The sequence below is a fragment of the Quercus suber genome, unplaced genomic scaffold (assembly GCF_002906115.3).
Source record: "Quercus suber isolate HL8 unplaced genomic scaffold, Cork oak 2.0 scaffold_446, whole genome shotgun sequence".
Taxonomy (NCBI): domain Eukaryota; kingdom Viridiplantae; phylum Streptophyta; class Magnoliopsida; order Fagales; family Fagaceae; genus Quercus; species Quercus suber.
In genome coordinates this window covers 122165-138865 of record NW_027069897.1, presented here as the reverse complement: position 1 = coordinate 138865, position 16701 = coordinate 122165, and the positions used below count along the sequence as shown (strand labels likewise).

Sequence of the window (16701 nt, the reverse complement as noted above, 5' to 3'; positions counted from 1 at the left end):
CAAAGGGGCTCCGGAATGGGGCTAGTGCTAGTTTCTCCATATCTTTACAAGAAAGCAAATACATGCCTTGTACCTTTGTCAAGGCCAGTTCATCGCGAACTTGGTGGCCGAGTTCGCTAAATCTCCATTAGAGGAAGTGGTAGCGACACAAATCATGGATGGAAAATCGCAAATCAAAAGGGCTCCAGAGTGGGGCTAGTGCTGGTTTCTCTAGATCTTTACAAGTGTTCAAACAGAACCCAAGTCATACTTGAAGTCCTCGGACCAGATGCTTGGGGGAAATTAAAATTATGACATTTTTATAAAGTGTTCAAACAGAACCCAAGTCATGCCTGAAGTCTTCGGACCAGATGCTTAGGGGAAATTAACACTATGACATCTTTATAAAGTGTTCAAACAAAACCTAAGTCATACCTGAAGTCCTCGGACCAGATGCTTGGGGGAAATTAACATTATGACATCTTTATAAGTGTTCAAACAGAACTCAAGTCATGTCTGAAGTCCTTGGACCAGATGTTTAGGAAAAATTTATACTGTGACATCTTTATAAGTGTTCAAACAGAACCATAGTCATGCCTAGAGTCCTCAGACCAGATGCTATGAAGAAATTAACACAAATTAATATTTTTATAAAGTGTTGAAACAGAACCCAAGTCATGCCTGAAGTCCTCGGACTAGTTGCTTGGGGGAAATTAACACTATGACATCTTTATAAGTGTTCAAACAGAACCATAGTCATGCCTAGAGTCCTCAAACCAGATGCTATAGGGAAATTAACACAAATTAATATTGTTATAAGTATTCAAACAAAACCCAAGTCATGCCTCAAGTCCTCGGACCAGATGCTTGGGGGAAATTAACACTGTGACATCTTTATAAGTGTTCAAACAGAACCTAAGTCATGCCTGAAATCCTCGGACCAAATGCTATGGAGAAATTAACACAAATTAATATCTTTATAAAAGGTTAAAACAGAACCCTAGAAGTCCTTAGACCAGATGCTAAGGGGAAGTTAAAACACTATGACATCTTTTATAATTGCTTAAACTGAATCTAAGCTATATACAGCTCCCCGGACCGCGTGCCTTGGATGATTTGACATTTTCTATTTATTTTTGCTAAGTATTAAAACATGTCCCAAATTATATCCATCTCCTCGGATCACTTGCTTTGGGTTCATTATTCTTCATTGGTTGCATAGTTTGCAGTATATGCACATGATCATTTTCCTTATTATTTTTGCATAGTTAATTTATCTAAGTTAGCAGCAATGCATTACTATTGGCGTTGATAGAGTTAGGGTGACAATGTTTCGTTACTATCAACAACATCAGTTTAAAGTCCCGTTGGAGGGAAAAATTACAGCACCAACATCCATGAAATATTTATTGCAAAGGAAGGAAAGATTCATAAAGTAAAAAAAAAAAAAAAATGCAACCCTTTTTATTAAATAAAGGAAAGGTACATTATACGTAATAGCAAACTTCCATCACAGAAGGGGAAGACCAGGGTGATGAAGAAAAAGAGAAAATCACTCGTTGAGATCGTCTTTCTCCTAGCTGCAAGATGTTCTGCTATCAAGGCTGAAAAATGGGAGACTTGTCTATCCTTTTTCTCCTAGCTGCAAGATGTTCTGCTATCAAGGCTGAAAACAGGAAACCCATCTGCCCTTGTTCTTGTTAATTTGCTTGATCAATCTTGGTTTGTTTTTACATTTGTGCATGCATGATACATGTTGCCAGGTGAAACCTAAACTTTGTCGCACCAAAAATCTGATGCGATCCGCACTTGCCTTGGGCCTTGGCTGTAGAAGGAGAGTCTTCTTTCTTGCTCGACTTAAAAACAAGAGCATCTTTGGCCTCCGCTTCCTTCGCCTTGACTGCATCCTCTTAGGCCTTGGCGACATCCTTGGTTTCCTTGCCCTTGCCTTTATCCTTGGCCACCTCATCCCCTAGACCTTGATCACCATCTTGGCTAGATCCTTTTGGAAGCCCCGAAGGTTTGAGAATTTAAAGTTTCTGGAGAACTAGAGGATTTGCAAAGTGAAGAATAATGATTCCCCCGAGGTGCCTTATATAGAAAGCGAAGTCCACTGGGAGTTATCTCGCTCGAAATCCAAAGAGAGAGTTACAAGTGGGAAAAATCCCGCTCAATTTCCAAAAAAATCTTCAGCCGCTAGATCCACATCACGTCATAGAACATAGGGAACATGGAGCTGCAAAAATTTATGAAGGCGTGCCTGGTGTACCAAAGCGTCAAGAGCATGTTTTGGGAAATCAAAAAGACACCTATACAGTCAGAGGTGATGAAAAATGGGCACAAAGGAACTATCATCATATCGAAATCCTCCTTTCTTCTTGAGGAATCAGAAAGAAAAATCTCGAGGGGCTATTGTAGGGGGGAAAGGCCCAAGAGCCCATATCTACGTATATATTGGGCCAAGGGCCCAACCCGAGGGCGCCAAACAATTTGTGGACGGGTAAAACACTTTCATAAGGATCTGCATTAGTAAGTGAAGAGAAAAATCCTATTAAAGCCACCTAGGGGGGTGCCTCGAGGTAAATCCCTCCTCGGTTGGGCAAGGCCGAGGTCAGAGGGTATGGTCTGCCATTAAGAGCAATGCTCCGAACCATTCCACTATAGAGGATAGGTATCAAAAAGGAAAAGGATAAAGGAGAGCTATGAAATATCTAAGAAAAAGCTGCTAACATCGCATTAAATGCTCTGCAGCTGGCTGAGCAGTGCTTTTTAACCTTACAGCTACTCCTAAAGACTTTAGGGATGGGCTAATGGGACAAGTATCAATACTATCAATCCAAATCTACACATGGAAGGATGAAAGTAGGGGGATAGGAATATAAAACTGGAGGGAAACCCTCCATGATAGGGGGGGGAACAAAGAAAGGAGACTGTAACAATAAAAATCGCACTTGTACTCTGTTAAGTGGATTTATATGAACACTTGCCTCCTCGGACAAGAAGTTCATTCATATCAGTGTTTCTTATTTGTGCATGATTGTCATCCAATTCCATATTAGCCATTGTCCAATTCATTAGGGCCTATTTCTTTGACCTACTCTCTACAAATTCATTGTTTTGGGCTTTTTGAGCCTAAGTCCACTCATCCTGGACTGAGCCACAAATTAGGTCCTTACAAAAGGTTATAACATTTCAATATGCACCTTTTGGTATATCTAATTTAAAGAATTATGACCTTTTAATAGGCACCTTTTGGTATATATATTACAACATATCTTATATATACCTATATATATAACACAAATTAAACTAGAGACACAATATTTTGTCTCTTATTCCTTCCCCTGAAAAACTAATAAATAAAACAACATTGTTTTCTTCTGCCTAACTAATAAAACTTTGTGCTATTTCTTTCAATATCATTTTTTTTTTTTAATTTAATGCATTTTTTCTTACTACTCCAACTAAAAAATAATGGCATTTTTTTCCCTGAAAGTCTGAAACTCATCTAGTAGCTATTCTCGTGCATCGCATTGGTTAGTGACTAGTCTCTGTGTAAGTGTGTGTGCATATGTGTGTGTGTATATATACACACACACTCGTACACACACACACACACACACACACACATATATATAGTGGGATGGGTAATTAAGTGTAGTAAGACAGATATTGGGCCCATTTAACATCAACCCAAAGAGTGGAAACAAACCCAGTGTTGATTGGCCCATTTTGACAATAAGTCGTCCCACAAATATCAAGCCTCAGACTATTGATCAAGCGTAACGCTCTCCCAAGCCCAAATACCAAGGTCACATCCGAAGCCTATCCAAGCTACCAAGGTAGAATCCCAGAGAAGGCAAATTTCTCCAAGGAAGCTTTCTACCTGATGATTCCACTGTAACCTCCACATTAATAAAGGTCACCTGCCTAGCACCACCACATTTAATGCAGAATGACAAGCCTGAACAGTAAAAAGAAGCCCTAGAAATCTCCCTTCATAATGAAAAACAAGGAACAAAGATCCCGATAAGACAAGAAGTTATCCAAGTAGACGCCTGAACAATAAGAAGAAGTTTTAGAAGTCTCCATTCATGGTGAATAACAATAGCAATTTACCTTGTAAATCTTAGAGATCCATTACGCCATGTTTGGATTGGGGAAAGGTGAGAGAAAGGAAAAGAGAATGAGGGAAGGGAAGCCATTTTTCTTATTTGGTTAGATGAGAGAAGAGAAAATTGGGTTGATTTGGAGTGATTAAATTTTCATAGGGCCCACCATTTTGCTACCATCCGAAATTGGGTGGAAAGAGAGGAAAAGAAAGAGGAATTTTGGAATTATTAGAACTTTTTATTAATAAATTACCAATATGACCTTCTATTCTTTTTTTAAATCATATATTTAAGGGCATAGAATTAAAAAACAATTATTTTCCTTTCCATTTTCTTTGAAACCAAAACAAATGAAAGATTTTGTTTCCTTTCTTTTCCCTCTTACATCCAAACACACATAGAGGAGGATATTTTCTTTTTCCTTTCCTTTTTCTTTCCTTTCCCTTGGTATTTTCTTTTCTCTTCCTTTTCCCTAGGTGCAACCAAACATAACCTTAAGATGTAAATGTTTTTCTACATCTCATGGGCTTTTGTCATTTTTATTCATATTGATCGCAAAGTAGGCAATTTGTGTTCTTCTCAAAAAATTAAAAATAAATAAATAAATAAAGTAGACAATTTGTGTATACTTGTTAAATTTTATAAAGATGATAATTTCTAATCATATAGAAAATATATTTTTAAGTACAGTCACTCCCTAACATTAAATATCCTTAATGTAGTTATTTTCATTTAACATTTTGTGACTAATTAGTATCTGTTTGGAAACAGTTTATTTAGCCGAAACTGAAAACTTTTTGCTGAAAGTACTGTATATAAAACTAAAATGTAGTTGAAATAGTACATTGGAATCTATAAATAGTACCAAAAAGTACAATGAGACTCACGAATAGTAGCAAAAATAAGTTGAATAGTAAAAAAAGTTGGTTTTTTAAGTCAATGCCAAACGCACACTAAATCATGTATTGACAAACAATTTGAAACTTAACAACAACAATAAAAGGCTTACTCCCAAATAAAATAAAATAACTCCAAAAGAAATTTTCTTTTATTAAAAACTTACTTTTTGAACTCATCAACCAAAACTTACCAATTAAGAGGGGAAAAAACTAAAAAGAACTAGTATTGTTATTGGTTACAAGGTGGATAGTTTGTTATTATTAACAACTATTTTTTGAAACCCAACAATTAGTTTTTCTATTCATTTTTTGCAGGGACAGCTCTTATTTTTGGAGGGGCCAACTATTAATTTTAAGGTCTATTATTTAAAAAGAATTGTAAAATATATATACATTAGGAATTTTTTTAAAAAAAAAAATTGGGATGGCCATTACTACAAGAAAAAAGCTCCATTGCAAAAAAAAAAAAAAAAAAAAAAATATTCATAAAGTAAAAAAAAAAAAAAAAATTGCAGCCCTTTTTATTAAATAAAGGAAAGGTACATTATACGTAATAGCAAACTTCCACCACAGAAGGGGAAGACCAGGGTGATGAAGAAAAAGAGAAAATCACTCGTTGAGATCCTTTTTCTCCTAGCTGCAAGATGTTCTGCTATCAAGGCTGAAAAATGGCTGACCTGTCTATCCTTTTTCTCCTAGTTGCAAGATGTTTTGCTATCAAGGTTGAAAAATAGGAAACCTATCTGCCCTTATTCTTGTTAATTTGCTTGATCAATCTTGGTTTGTTTTTACATTTGTGCACGCATGATACATGTTGCCAGGTGGAACCTAAACTTTGTCGCACCAAAAATCTGATGCGATTTGCACTTGCCTTGGGCATTGGCTGTAGAAGGAGAGTCTTCTTTCTTGCTCGACTGAAAAACAGGAGCATATTTGGCCTCCGCTTCCTTCACCTTGACTGTATCCTCCTGGGCCTTGGCGACATCCTTGGTTTCCTTGCCCTTGCCTTTATCCTTGGCCACCTCATCCCCTAGACCTTGATCACCATCTTGGTTAGATCCTTTTGGAAGCCCCGAAGGTTTGAGAATTTGAAGTTTCTAGAGAACCAGAGGATTTGCAAAGTAAAGAATAATGATTCCCCCGAGGTGCCTTATATAACAAGCGAAGTCCATTGGGAATTATCTCGCTCGAAATCCAAAGAGAGAGTTACAAGTGGGAAAAATCCTGCCCAATTTCCAACAAAATCTTCAGCCGCTAGATCCGCATCACATCGTAGAACATAGGGAACATGGAGTCGCTAGAATTTATAAAGGCATGCCTGGTGTACCGAAGCGTCAGGAGCATGTTTTAGGCAGTAAAAAAGACACCTATACAGTCAAAGGTGATGAAAAATGGGCACAAAGGAACTATCATCATATCGAAATCCTCCTTTCTTCTTGAGGAATCAGAAAGAAGAATCTCGAGGGGCTATTGTAGGGAGGAAAGACTCAAGAGCCCATATCTACATATATATTGGGCCAAGGGCCGAACTCGAGGACGCCAAACAATTCGAGGACGGGTAAAACACTTTCATAAGGATCTTCATTAGTAAGTGAAGAGAAAAATCCTATTAAAGCCACCCAGGGGGGTGCCTCGAGGAAGAATCCCTCCTCGGCTGGGCAAGGCCGAGGTCAGAGGGTGTGGTCTGCCATTAAGAGCAACGCTCCGAACCATTCCACTATAGAGGATAGGTATCAAAAAGGAAAAGGATAAAGGAGAGTTATGAAATATCTAAGAAAAAGCTGCTAACATTGCATTAAATGCTCTGACTGAGCAGTGCTTTTTAACCTTACAGTTACTCCCAAAGACTTTAGGGATGGGCTAATGGGACAAGTATCAATACTATCAATCCAAATCTACACATGGAAGGATGAAAGTAGGGGGATGGGAATATAAAACTGGAAGGAAACCCTCCATGATAGAGGGAACAAAGAAAGGAGACTGTAACAATAAAAATCGCACTTGTACTCTGTTAAGTGGATTTATATGAACACTTGCCTCCTCGGACAAGAAGCTCATTCATATCAGTATTTCTTATTTGTGCATGATTACCATCCAATTCCATATTAGCCATTGTCCAATTCATTAGGACCTATTTCTTTGACCCACTCTCTACAAATTCATTGTTTTGGGCTTTTTGAGCCTAAGTCCACTCATCCTGGATTGAGCCACAAATCAGCTCCTTACAAAAGGTTATAACATTTCAATATGCACCTTTTGGTATATCTAATTTAAAGAATTATGATCTTTCAATAGGCAACTTTTGGTATATATATTACAACATATCTTATATATACCTATATATATAACACAAATTAAACTAGAGACACAATATTTTGTCTCTTATTCCTTCCCCTAAAAAAGAAATAAATAAAACAACATTGTTTTCTTCTGCCTAACTAATAAAACTTTGTGCTATTTCTTTCAATATCATTTTTTTTTAATTTAATGCATTTTTTCTTACTACTCCAACTAAAAAATAATGGCATTTTTTTCCTTGAAAGTCTGAAAGTCATCTAGTAGCTATTCTCATGCATCGCATTGGTTAGTGACTAGTCTCTCTGTGTATGTGTGCATACGTGTGTACACACACACACACACACACACACACATATATAGTGGGATGGATAATTAAGTGTAGTAAGATGGATATTGGGCCCATTTAACATCAACCCAAAGAGTGGAAACAAACCCAGTGTTGACTGGCCCATTTTGACAATAAGTCGTGCCACAAATATCAAGCCTCGGACTATTGATCAAGCGTAACGCTCTCCAAAGCCCAAATACCAAGGTCACATCCGAAGCCTATCCGAGCTACCAAGGTAGAATCCCAGAGAAGGCAAATTTCTCCAAGGAAGCTTTCTACCTGATGATTCCACTGTAACCTTTACATTAATAAAGGTCACCTGCCTAGCACCACCACTTTTAATGCAAAAGGACAAACCTGAACAGTAAAAAGAAGCCCTAGAAATCTCCCTTCATAATGAAAAACAAGGAACAAAGATCCCGATAAGGCAAGAAGTTATCCAAGTAGACACCTGAACAGTACGAAGAAGTTTTAGAAGTCTCCATTCATGGACAATAGCAATTTACCTTGTAAATCTTAGAGATCCATTACACTATGTTTGGATTGGGGAAAGGTGAGAGAAAGGAAAAGAGAATGAGGGAAGGGAAGCCATTTTTCTTATTTGGTTAGATGAGAGAAGAGAAAATTGGGTTGATTTGGAGTGATTAAATTTTCATAGGGCCCACCATTTTGCTATCATCCGAAATTGGGTGGAAAGAGAGGGAAAGAAAGAAGAATTTTGGAATTATTAGAACTTTTTATTAATAAATTACCAATATGACCTTCTATTCTTTTTTTAAATCATATATTTAAGGGCATAGAAGTAAAAAACAATTATTTTCCTTTCCATTATCTTTGAAACCAAAACAAATGAAAGATTTTGTTTCCTTTCTTTTCCCTCTTACATCCAAACACACATAGAGGAGGATATTTTCTTTTTCCTTTCCTTTTTCTTTCCTTTCCCTTGGTATTTTCTTTTCTCTTCCTTTTCCCTAGGTGCAACCAAACATAACCTTAAGATGTAAATGTTTTTCTACATCTCATGGGCTTTTGTCATTTTTATTCATATTGATCGCAAAGTAGGCAATTTGTGTTCTTCTCAAAAAATTAAAAATAAATAAATAAATAAAGTAGACAATTTGTGTATACTTGTTAAATTTTATAAAGATGATAATTTCTAATCATATAGAAAATATATTTTTAAGTACAGTCACTCCCTAACATTAAATATCCTCAATATAGTTATTTTCATTTAACATTTTGTGACTAATTAGTATCTGTTTGAAAACAGTTTATTTAGCCAAAACTGAAAACTTTTTGCTGAAAGTACTGTAGATAAAACTAAAATGTAGCTGAAATAGTACATTGGAATCCATAAATAGTACCAAAAAGTACAATGAGACTAACGAATAGTAGCAAAAATAAGCTGAATAGTAAAAAAAGTTGGTTTTTTAAGTCAATGCCAAACGCACACTAAATCATGTATTGACAAACAATTTGAAACTTAACAACAACAATAAAAGGCTTACTCCCAAATAAAATAAAATAACTCCAAAAGAAATTTTCTTTTATTAAAAACTTACTTTTTGAACTCATCAACCAAAACTTACCAATTAAGAGGGGAAAAAACTAAAAAGAACTAGTATTGTTATTGGTTACAAGGTGGATAGTTTGTTATTATTAACAACTATTTTTTGAAACCCAACAATTAGTTTTTCTATTCATTTTTTGCAGGGACAGCTCTTATTTTTGGAGGGGCCAACTATTAATTTTAAGGTCTATTATTTAAAAAGAATTGTTAAATATATATACATTAGGAAGTTTTTTTAAAAAAAAAATTGGGATGGCCATTACTACAAGAAAAAAGCTCCATTGCCAAAAAAAAAAAGAAAAAAAGAAAAAAAAATTATGTTGCAATAAAGTCTGTCGCAATAAATTATTGAGACAAAAATTTTGTTGCAATAGCATTTCATTGCAATAAATAAGTTATCGTAACAAACAATTTCAATGCAATACTTTATTGCAACAAATTGATTTGTTGCGATAAGATATGATATAATTTATTGCAACAAAAAATATTGTTGCAATAAATTATATTTATGATCATTTTTAATATTATCATGTTTAACGATATAAACAATAACAATACATTGTTGCCCCAAAAGCAAGGAAATTGTCGTTTTTAATGTTAACCTGTTTAATGAAATTAAATTCTTTATAAACTTATATAAGTGTAGCTCCGCCCCTATTCAGAGGGTCTTGTAAATAGAGCCCGTACTAGTGTTCTTAAATCGACTTGGGAGGAAACAGGTAGGAAGAACGCTCCTAATCACTTTCCAAGAGAACCTCACTGTACTCATAAACGCAATATACAAAGGGAACTGCAACAATGCGAAAACAGAGACTGGAAGAAATGCTGCGGTATAAATGAGCGTAGTAGTCCACCGTTTCTTCAAATGAATGATGAGTATAATTGTTGCCGCAAAAGCAAGCATGGTCACCGCCACTGAGAAGAATAGGAAGGTGAAGCCGAGTGTAAGTTTCTGAGGAAGAGAGTGACGAAAATCTTCGAGCTCAAATGGTGAAGTGAGGATAGAAAGGAACATGACTACAGAAGTCAAAGAGCTTGCGAGAGAGAGAACGTCCATGACAGTGAAAACCAAGAAGAAAGGATCGTGTAGTAGAATGGGAACCCCAGTGTCCTGATTGGAGCCTCCAGGGACAGTGTAAGCAGCTGCAAAGGCAACAGTGGCAATGAGAACAGCAACAGCAGAGCAAGCCTCAGAGGTTCGCTTTATTATTTTGGTACCAAATAAAATATCCAAAGTTCAAATCTGGTCTACATAAAAAACTAAATAATTTATTACCTTAATGAAAAAAGAGCAATCATCGTAAAACAAACTCTCTTAAAAATTAAAATTATATCATATCTATATTTAATAAATAAATAAATTATCATATTTTATGGAGTGGAATTAAATTTTATAGATGTAACAGATTTTTTTTTTTTTTTTTTTTTTTTGAGAACCATGATTTAACAGAACCTACTCCTCTAAATTCATCATGCCAAAGTAAATCTCACCACAAAATAGGCTCTATATTTTAAATTCATGGAACAGTAAATCTTATCATAAAAATAAAATAAAAAAACTCTTAAATTAATTATTAATATTATTATTTTAACAATTATTCTCTTCATTTTAAAGCAAATGGAGATGATTTTTCCCCAAATATGAGAGAGAGAGAGAGAGAGAGAGGATTGTACCTTGACAAAGAAATTTCCAAATTGATATGTTTATCTTCCTTACCACTGCCAAATAAACCCCTTATCAAACTTTAGTTAGATGAATATATATATACACACACTAAAAAATGCATGATAGTGGAAATTTTAAATCTTGACAACAATAAAATGAATCAACTACTTTCATTTCGTTTAGAACAATGAATGTGTGNACAGAAGTCAAAGAGCTTGCGAGAGAGAGAACGTCCATGACAGTGAAAACCAAGAAGAAAGGATCGTGTAGTAGAATGGGAACCCCAGTGTCCTGATTGGAGCCTCCAGGGACAGTGTAAGCAGCTGCAAAGGCAACAGTGGCAATGAGAACAGCAACAGCAGAGCAAGCCTCAGAGGTTCGCTTTAGCCATTCTTGTGCCTCCTTTAGAAGTGCTGCATGGGTTTGTTCGAATAACTCTTGAGCGGTTTGAGCAGTTTGAGAGGCTTCAGTGATTTGAGAGGTCCGTTTCAGTAATTCTTGTACTTCCTTCAAAATTCTTGCATGCATTTCTTGAAATTGTTTATCTTGAGCAGTTTGAGGGATTAGTGGCGATAATTCAGAGATTTCATGGATTGGAGGAATATTTTGAGAGGCTTCAGTGGGTTGAGCGACATGATGGATTTCAGCAGCTTGAGCTTCTAGATCAAATTGATGGGTTTGAGCGGTCTTTTGCTTAATCTGGCAACGGTGCATCTCGTAATGGGAGGGTATTATCTTCCGAACACGCTGCAAAAAATTAATAAATAAAGATATGTATAAGGTTGATACACATAAATCAAACATTGTATGAGATTATTTATTCCTTCAATGTCTCAAAGTGGAGCACCTTTGTTATTGAACTACCAAACTATTGGCGCATATGACCAATTACTTTCATTATCACGTAAGTTTTGTAAGCTTTCAATATATATTAAGTTTGCAAGAATGACAAGCATTGGTCAAGGTGAATACACTAGATCATACCTAACAAAAAATTATTAAGTACTTAGTCTTGTAAAGTGGTATTCCTTCCTCCTTACATAAATAGTAAATTCTAACATAAATTTAAATAGCGAAACTAGCTGTTATGTAATAGGAGAAAATGCCACATTATTATGGTTTCAAAAAAACTGAGCTAAGAAATGTATCATACCTAAATTAGTGCAGTTCTAGTAGGTGCTACAAAAAATTCTTGGTTTAATTAAGTTTGTATTTTAAATTTAAATTGAGGATTCTTTTACAAGTAGCACTTAGAAAATGTAACTTGGCTCTTAAACTGTCAATTTGCACAAATAAGCTCCGAGACATGAATCTATAACAATTTAGACCTTGTGTTAATATTTATTAATAATTAGTATAATGGATTTAACTGTGTGATGTGTATGGGCAAAGAGCAGTAATAACAGTTTAAAATTATTGATGATGGGACAAAGTCTTTGTACACATTGCTTGACATTATAATTCTGAACTCGAAGAAATAAACCGAATTTGATGATCGAACCTCCCCCCATCCCCACCCCCACCCCCACCCCACTTTATATAAATAGTAAGTTTTACCATAAATTTAATTAGTATTACTCACTATTATATGAAAGAGAAGCATATATTTACTTTGCTCTTGAAATACTAAATAATTACACTAAGAGGGTTAGATTCTAGTGTCTCTCCAATTATTAACTAGGGATGGCAATTTTACTTCTCCCCCCTCCAACTCGCCTTGACTAGCCCTATCCCATGTGAATTTCGAGCAGGGTAGGGATAAGTTTAGGCTACATCGCCCTGCATATATTTACAAAAATAACTATGTATTATTAATATTTCACAAAATACCCTAGGGTTTGTTTTATTACTAAGTATTTAAATGCTTGGATATAAAATTTTTTATTTTTATTGTGATATTTTCTTATTAAATATTTTAGATTATATTATTGAGTCTTTGATAAAAACTAGTTTGATTTGATGTGATCAATTTAATTTTAATTTCAAGTGTGATTTATATTATTGTAACAAGTTTGTTGTTGTAACGGGTTTTCTAAAATATATAAAAAATAAATAATAAATAAAAAATTGTAACAAGTTTAGGGTGGGACAGGACTAATTATAACAAGGGGTGAGGTTTAGGGGCAGGGCAGCTACCTTGCGGAACGAGGATGAAATTTAAAAGGGTGGGGAGGATTGGAAGGCTATTTCCTTATTGTTTAAACCCATATATATATATATATATATTCCAAGAGTTTTGGTTTCTGCTGCACCCTTAAAAAGTTTTCAAAATGAAAATGAACAATAGTTGAAGTTTCGAATGCATGTCAGGTGGTAACAAAAGTAATAGTGTGATATCCAAATTTTTGGGATTTCATTGTAAAAGGGGGTGTTGTATATAGGATTGTAAATGAAACTTGGTTCAAGAAATTTTTTTTTTTTTTGGTTTATTTAGCCAAATAAGCTAAGTTCAAGCTTAACTTAAGACTCGAATAATAAATAATCTTGGCTCAAATATAATAATGCATTCATGAACATGTTCAGAAGTATGAGGCCTGATTTGATTATATATAATATTATATGTTTATATGTATACATTTATAAAAATATATTTATATAAACTTAAGATTGAATTGTGTAAGTTTATAAGATTTCAAATTATTATTTAAAACTTATTGATAATGTAAATAGAAAAGATTGTATATAATTTTAACAATACAAAGTTGGTGAATCTATTTTTTATATGTTTATAAACAAAAATCACTCTATCTAATTCACTCAAGTAACTTGTGAACAAACTTGAAATTATTTTGTAAGAAAATTAACCAAACTTAAATATATAATCTAGTTTGCTGTTGAGTTTGAGCTTGCTGTGTTCAAAATATAAATAAATAAACAATCTTATAATTTTAATATTCTGTTTGGATCAACCCATTTATAGCCCTAGGTGTAAATATATATATATATATATATATTTTTTTTTTTTTTTGAATCCTACGTTAAGCTTATACTAAGTTGATATAAACAATATATATAATAGATTATAAAAACCTCCCAATGTGATTAGTTGTTTTTCTTTTTCTTTTTTCTTTTTTTGGGGACAACACAAATAAAAATAAATCCAAAATGGGGCATTAATTTTTCATTTTCCTGATCAAACCGAAATAAGTTTTTAGTACAGTGTGTGCGTGTGTGTGATCAAGGTAGTAAATATCATTCTGATATTGTCTGTATCGAAAATATATACTATGTAGGCCATTAAATTGGTATGGTGCTCTTCTGAAACATACTTGATTAAATATCAAGTTCTACCCATCTGTATCAGCTGTACCAAAGATGTTTCGAGTGTTTTGCCTAGTACAATAAAATATATTGTCAATCATGTCATTTGAACTAATACACTGGGTTAATGTATTTAGCCTAATATTTGGGCTTCTAAAAAACTTAGATTTTAAATTATATTTTTATAAACATATAAATATATACAAATAGCAATAATCCCGAAATGATACACTGGTATTAAATGTTATCAAAATATTTTGTTCTTCTAACTAAAATAAAACGGCCTCCAATAGTTGATGGAAAAATAGTCTTATCATCAAATAGTTGATGGAAAAATATGGTGCGACTAACATAGCTTAATTTTATAAATTACTATTCTTATATATTTTTTGCACAATAGTTATAGCTTTTGTGTACCTGAAGTTAGTGCATGTACTACCGTGAAGTAGAAGTGCAGACAAATGATGTGCATGGGAGGCAACTCGGGGCCTTTTCGTCGAGGACTATCTTCTTTTACCACAATGTCTTCACTAGGGATGCCTGGATAATAGACACGACACCAAAAAGTTTCCAAGAATTAGTCAAAATTAAACTAGGATGAAAATTTTATTTTCTTATTAATAATTTTTTTTATAAAAAAATTAGAAGAATAAATTCTAAGATCTTAACAAAGATGTTACCTTACTTTGGTGGCAAAATCTCACATGTGTAGCTCCACTTAATTCAGTTTAAAATTCAATTCATGCAAAACTTACTCTCTCTCTCTCTCTCTCTCTCTCTCTCTCTCTCTCTCTCTCTCTCTCTCTCTCTCTCTCTCTCTCTCTCTCTCTCTCTCTCTCTCTCTCTCTCTCTCTCTCTCTCTCTCTGGGTAGGTTTGTTTTGCTAATGACCAACTAATCTAGTAATTCCTTATAAAGAAGAGACGAAAATAGTTGACCATTTTAAATAAAATTAAAGGAATGTTCCATAATAATTGTTTTTAATCATTAGGCTAAAAGCTTAAAACACTAATTAATTTTTGGTATAAGCAAGATTTGAACCACATAGTAAAATGATTGCTCTTGATCATTAGGTTGAAAATAAAAACTTTTACTAATTGAACTAACTAGACATCGATACTTTTGTAAGATTCTTGACTTCTCAAATAAATTAAAGGGTAAGTTAAGAAAATTACTAACAAACTTACTAACAATATATATAATATTGATTTATCAAAACTGGCAGTATTTTGGAACATTCCAAAAAATAATAGAAGATTCAATTTTTTTAGATAAATATTTCTTAATACATCGTCTCTCACTCTCTGCACAATTTCCCCACTTGGGACCCAAAACTCACGTAATTAAATCCGACTACGAGCACAAAAAAGAGAAATAAGCTTATTAGAGTTGGGGAAGAATCATACAGTAATAGATGAATCTCTTGAGTAATCCATATTTCCTTCCACTTTTGAATGCTGATGAATTGTATGAGAGGAGCTGAAGTCCTTTCATCCGATCTCCATCTTCTTTACTAACTAAGTCTGGATATTTCATGGCTATTTTCAGTGCGAGGTCTGTGTTTGTATTTCAAACAAGGAGAAAGTATTTGTTCAGCATATAAGAAAAGACCATACACAAGACTATTGATTCATCACAATAGTAGGAAGACGCATTGATAGTATATGTAATGGTTAAGTAATTGGATTCATCATCTCATCACTGTTTAAATTTTTAAAACAAATGATAATTTATCATGATAGCTAAGAAAATGATCTTCAATTTAAACTATGTCTCCGCTCTCTCTACCTCTTATTAAAAATGTTAAAAATATGATTAACCATAAAACTATGATTAATCAAGTCAAATGAATGGAGCCATTGAATAAATATTCAAAGATATAGATAACCACGTGAATGGAATGGGAGTACTAAATATGAATAAATGATTAAATTCATTAGTATTTTTTTAATAACTTAAAACTTATAGTATAAGTTGGTACGTACTTATCAGTGGTCCCAAAAAAAAAAAAAAAAAACTCACCAAAGAACTCAGAAAGAATTGCCATGTGAAGAATGGTAGATCCAACCTTGTTTGTCCAATGGAGCCAATCAGCCTCGCCTTTTTTACGCACCAACTCAGCTAGGAGCTCGAACATTTCAGTGTGGCCAAAGTGGGCAGCTCTGAAGAGAGGTGTTTCCTCATTTTTATTTTGTATTGACAGCAAATTTGGAGCTAATATTAACAAATCCTTGGCAAGGCTTGTCATATTGGCTGCCGCAGCCTCATGGAGAATGGTATCCCCTAGTGCATTTTGCTTAGTCAGTGGTGGATTATGTCTCATCAGGATTTCTCGGGCGATACTCTCTTGTCCCATGTAGATTGCCATGTGGAGAATTGTATCGCCGTAAATCGATAAGGCCTCACCACTAGACTGTCTCAACTCTGCATATTTTTCCATTACTTTGGACTTGTCCCCCTTCATAAGGCTTCTATAGAGCTCCGTAAACTTGCGAGACTCGTCATCCATGAGAGACACACAATGAGATCTCAATAGAAAAAGAGAAGGGATTTTTGTTTTGTGATGTATAAAAAAGAGAGTTAATAAGT

The 16701-nt window shown here is 34.3% G+C and overlaps 1 protein-coding gene across 1 annotated transcript; it reads right to left on the bottom strand.

Annotated features, from left to right (window-relative positions):
* Positions 1-3791: 3791 nt before the first annotated feature.
* On the bottom strand, positions 3792-16701 carry LOC112028789 (uncharacterized). The gene is made up of 7 exons (XM_065762183.1): positions 16135-16701; positions 15519-15668; positions 14531-14653; positions 10861-10905; positions 9929-10329; positions 5862-6087; positions 3792-3943 (listed from the first exon to the last, which is right to left on the bottom strand). The coding sequence occupies exons 1-7, from the start codon at positions 16619-16621 to the stop codon at positions 3792-3794; spliced, it is 1584 nt and encodes a 527-aa protein (XP_065618255.1). The 5' UTR covers positions 16622-16701.

What these genes read in the sequence shown, in the direction of transcription:
- LOC112028789 (XM_065762183.1), bottom strand. Translation starts at nt 16,621, where the DNA reads ATGGATGACGAGTCTCGCAAGTTTACGGAGCTCTATAGAAGCCTTATG. An exon ending in AATTCTTTCTGAGTTCTTTG is followed by an intron (nt 15,669 to 16,134) that starts GTGAGTTTTTTT and finishes ATACAAACACAG; the next exon opens with ACCTCGCACTGAAAATAGCC. An exon ending in CAAGAGATTCATCTATTACT is followed by an intron (nt 14,654 to 15,518) that starts GTATGATTCTTC and finishes TCTATTATCCAG; the next exon opens with GCATCCCTAGTGAAGACATT.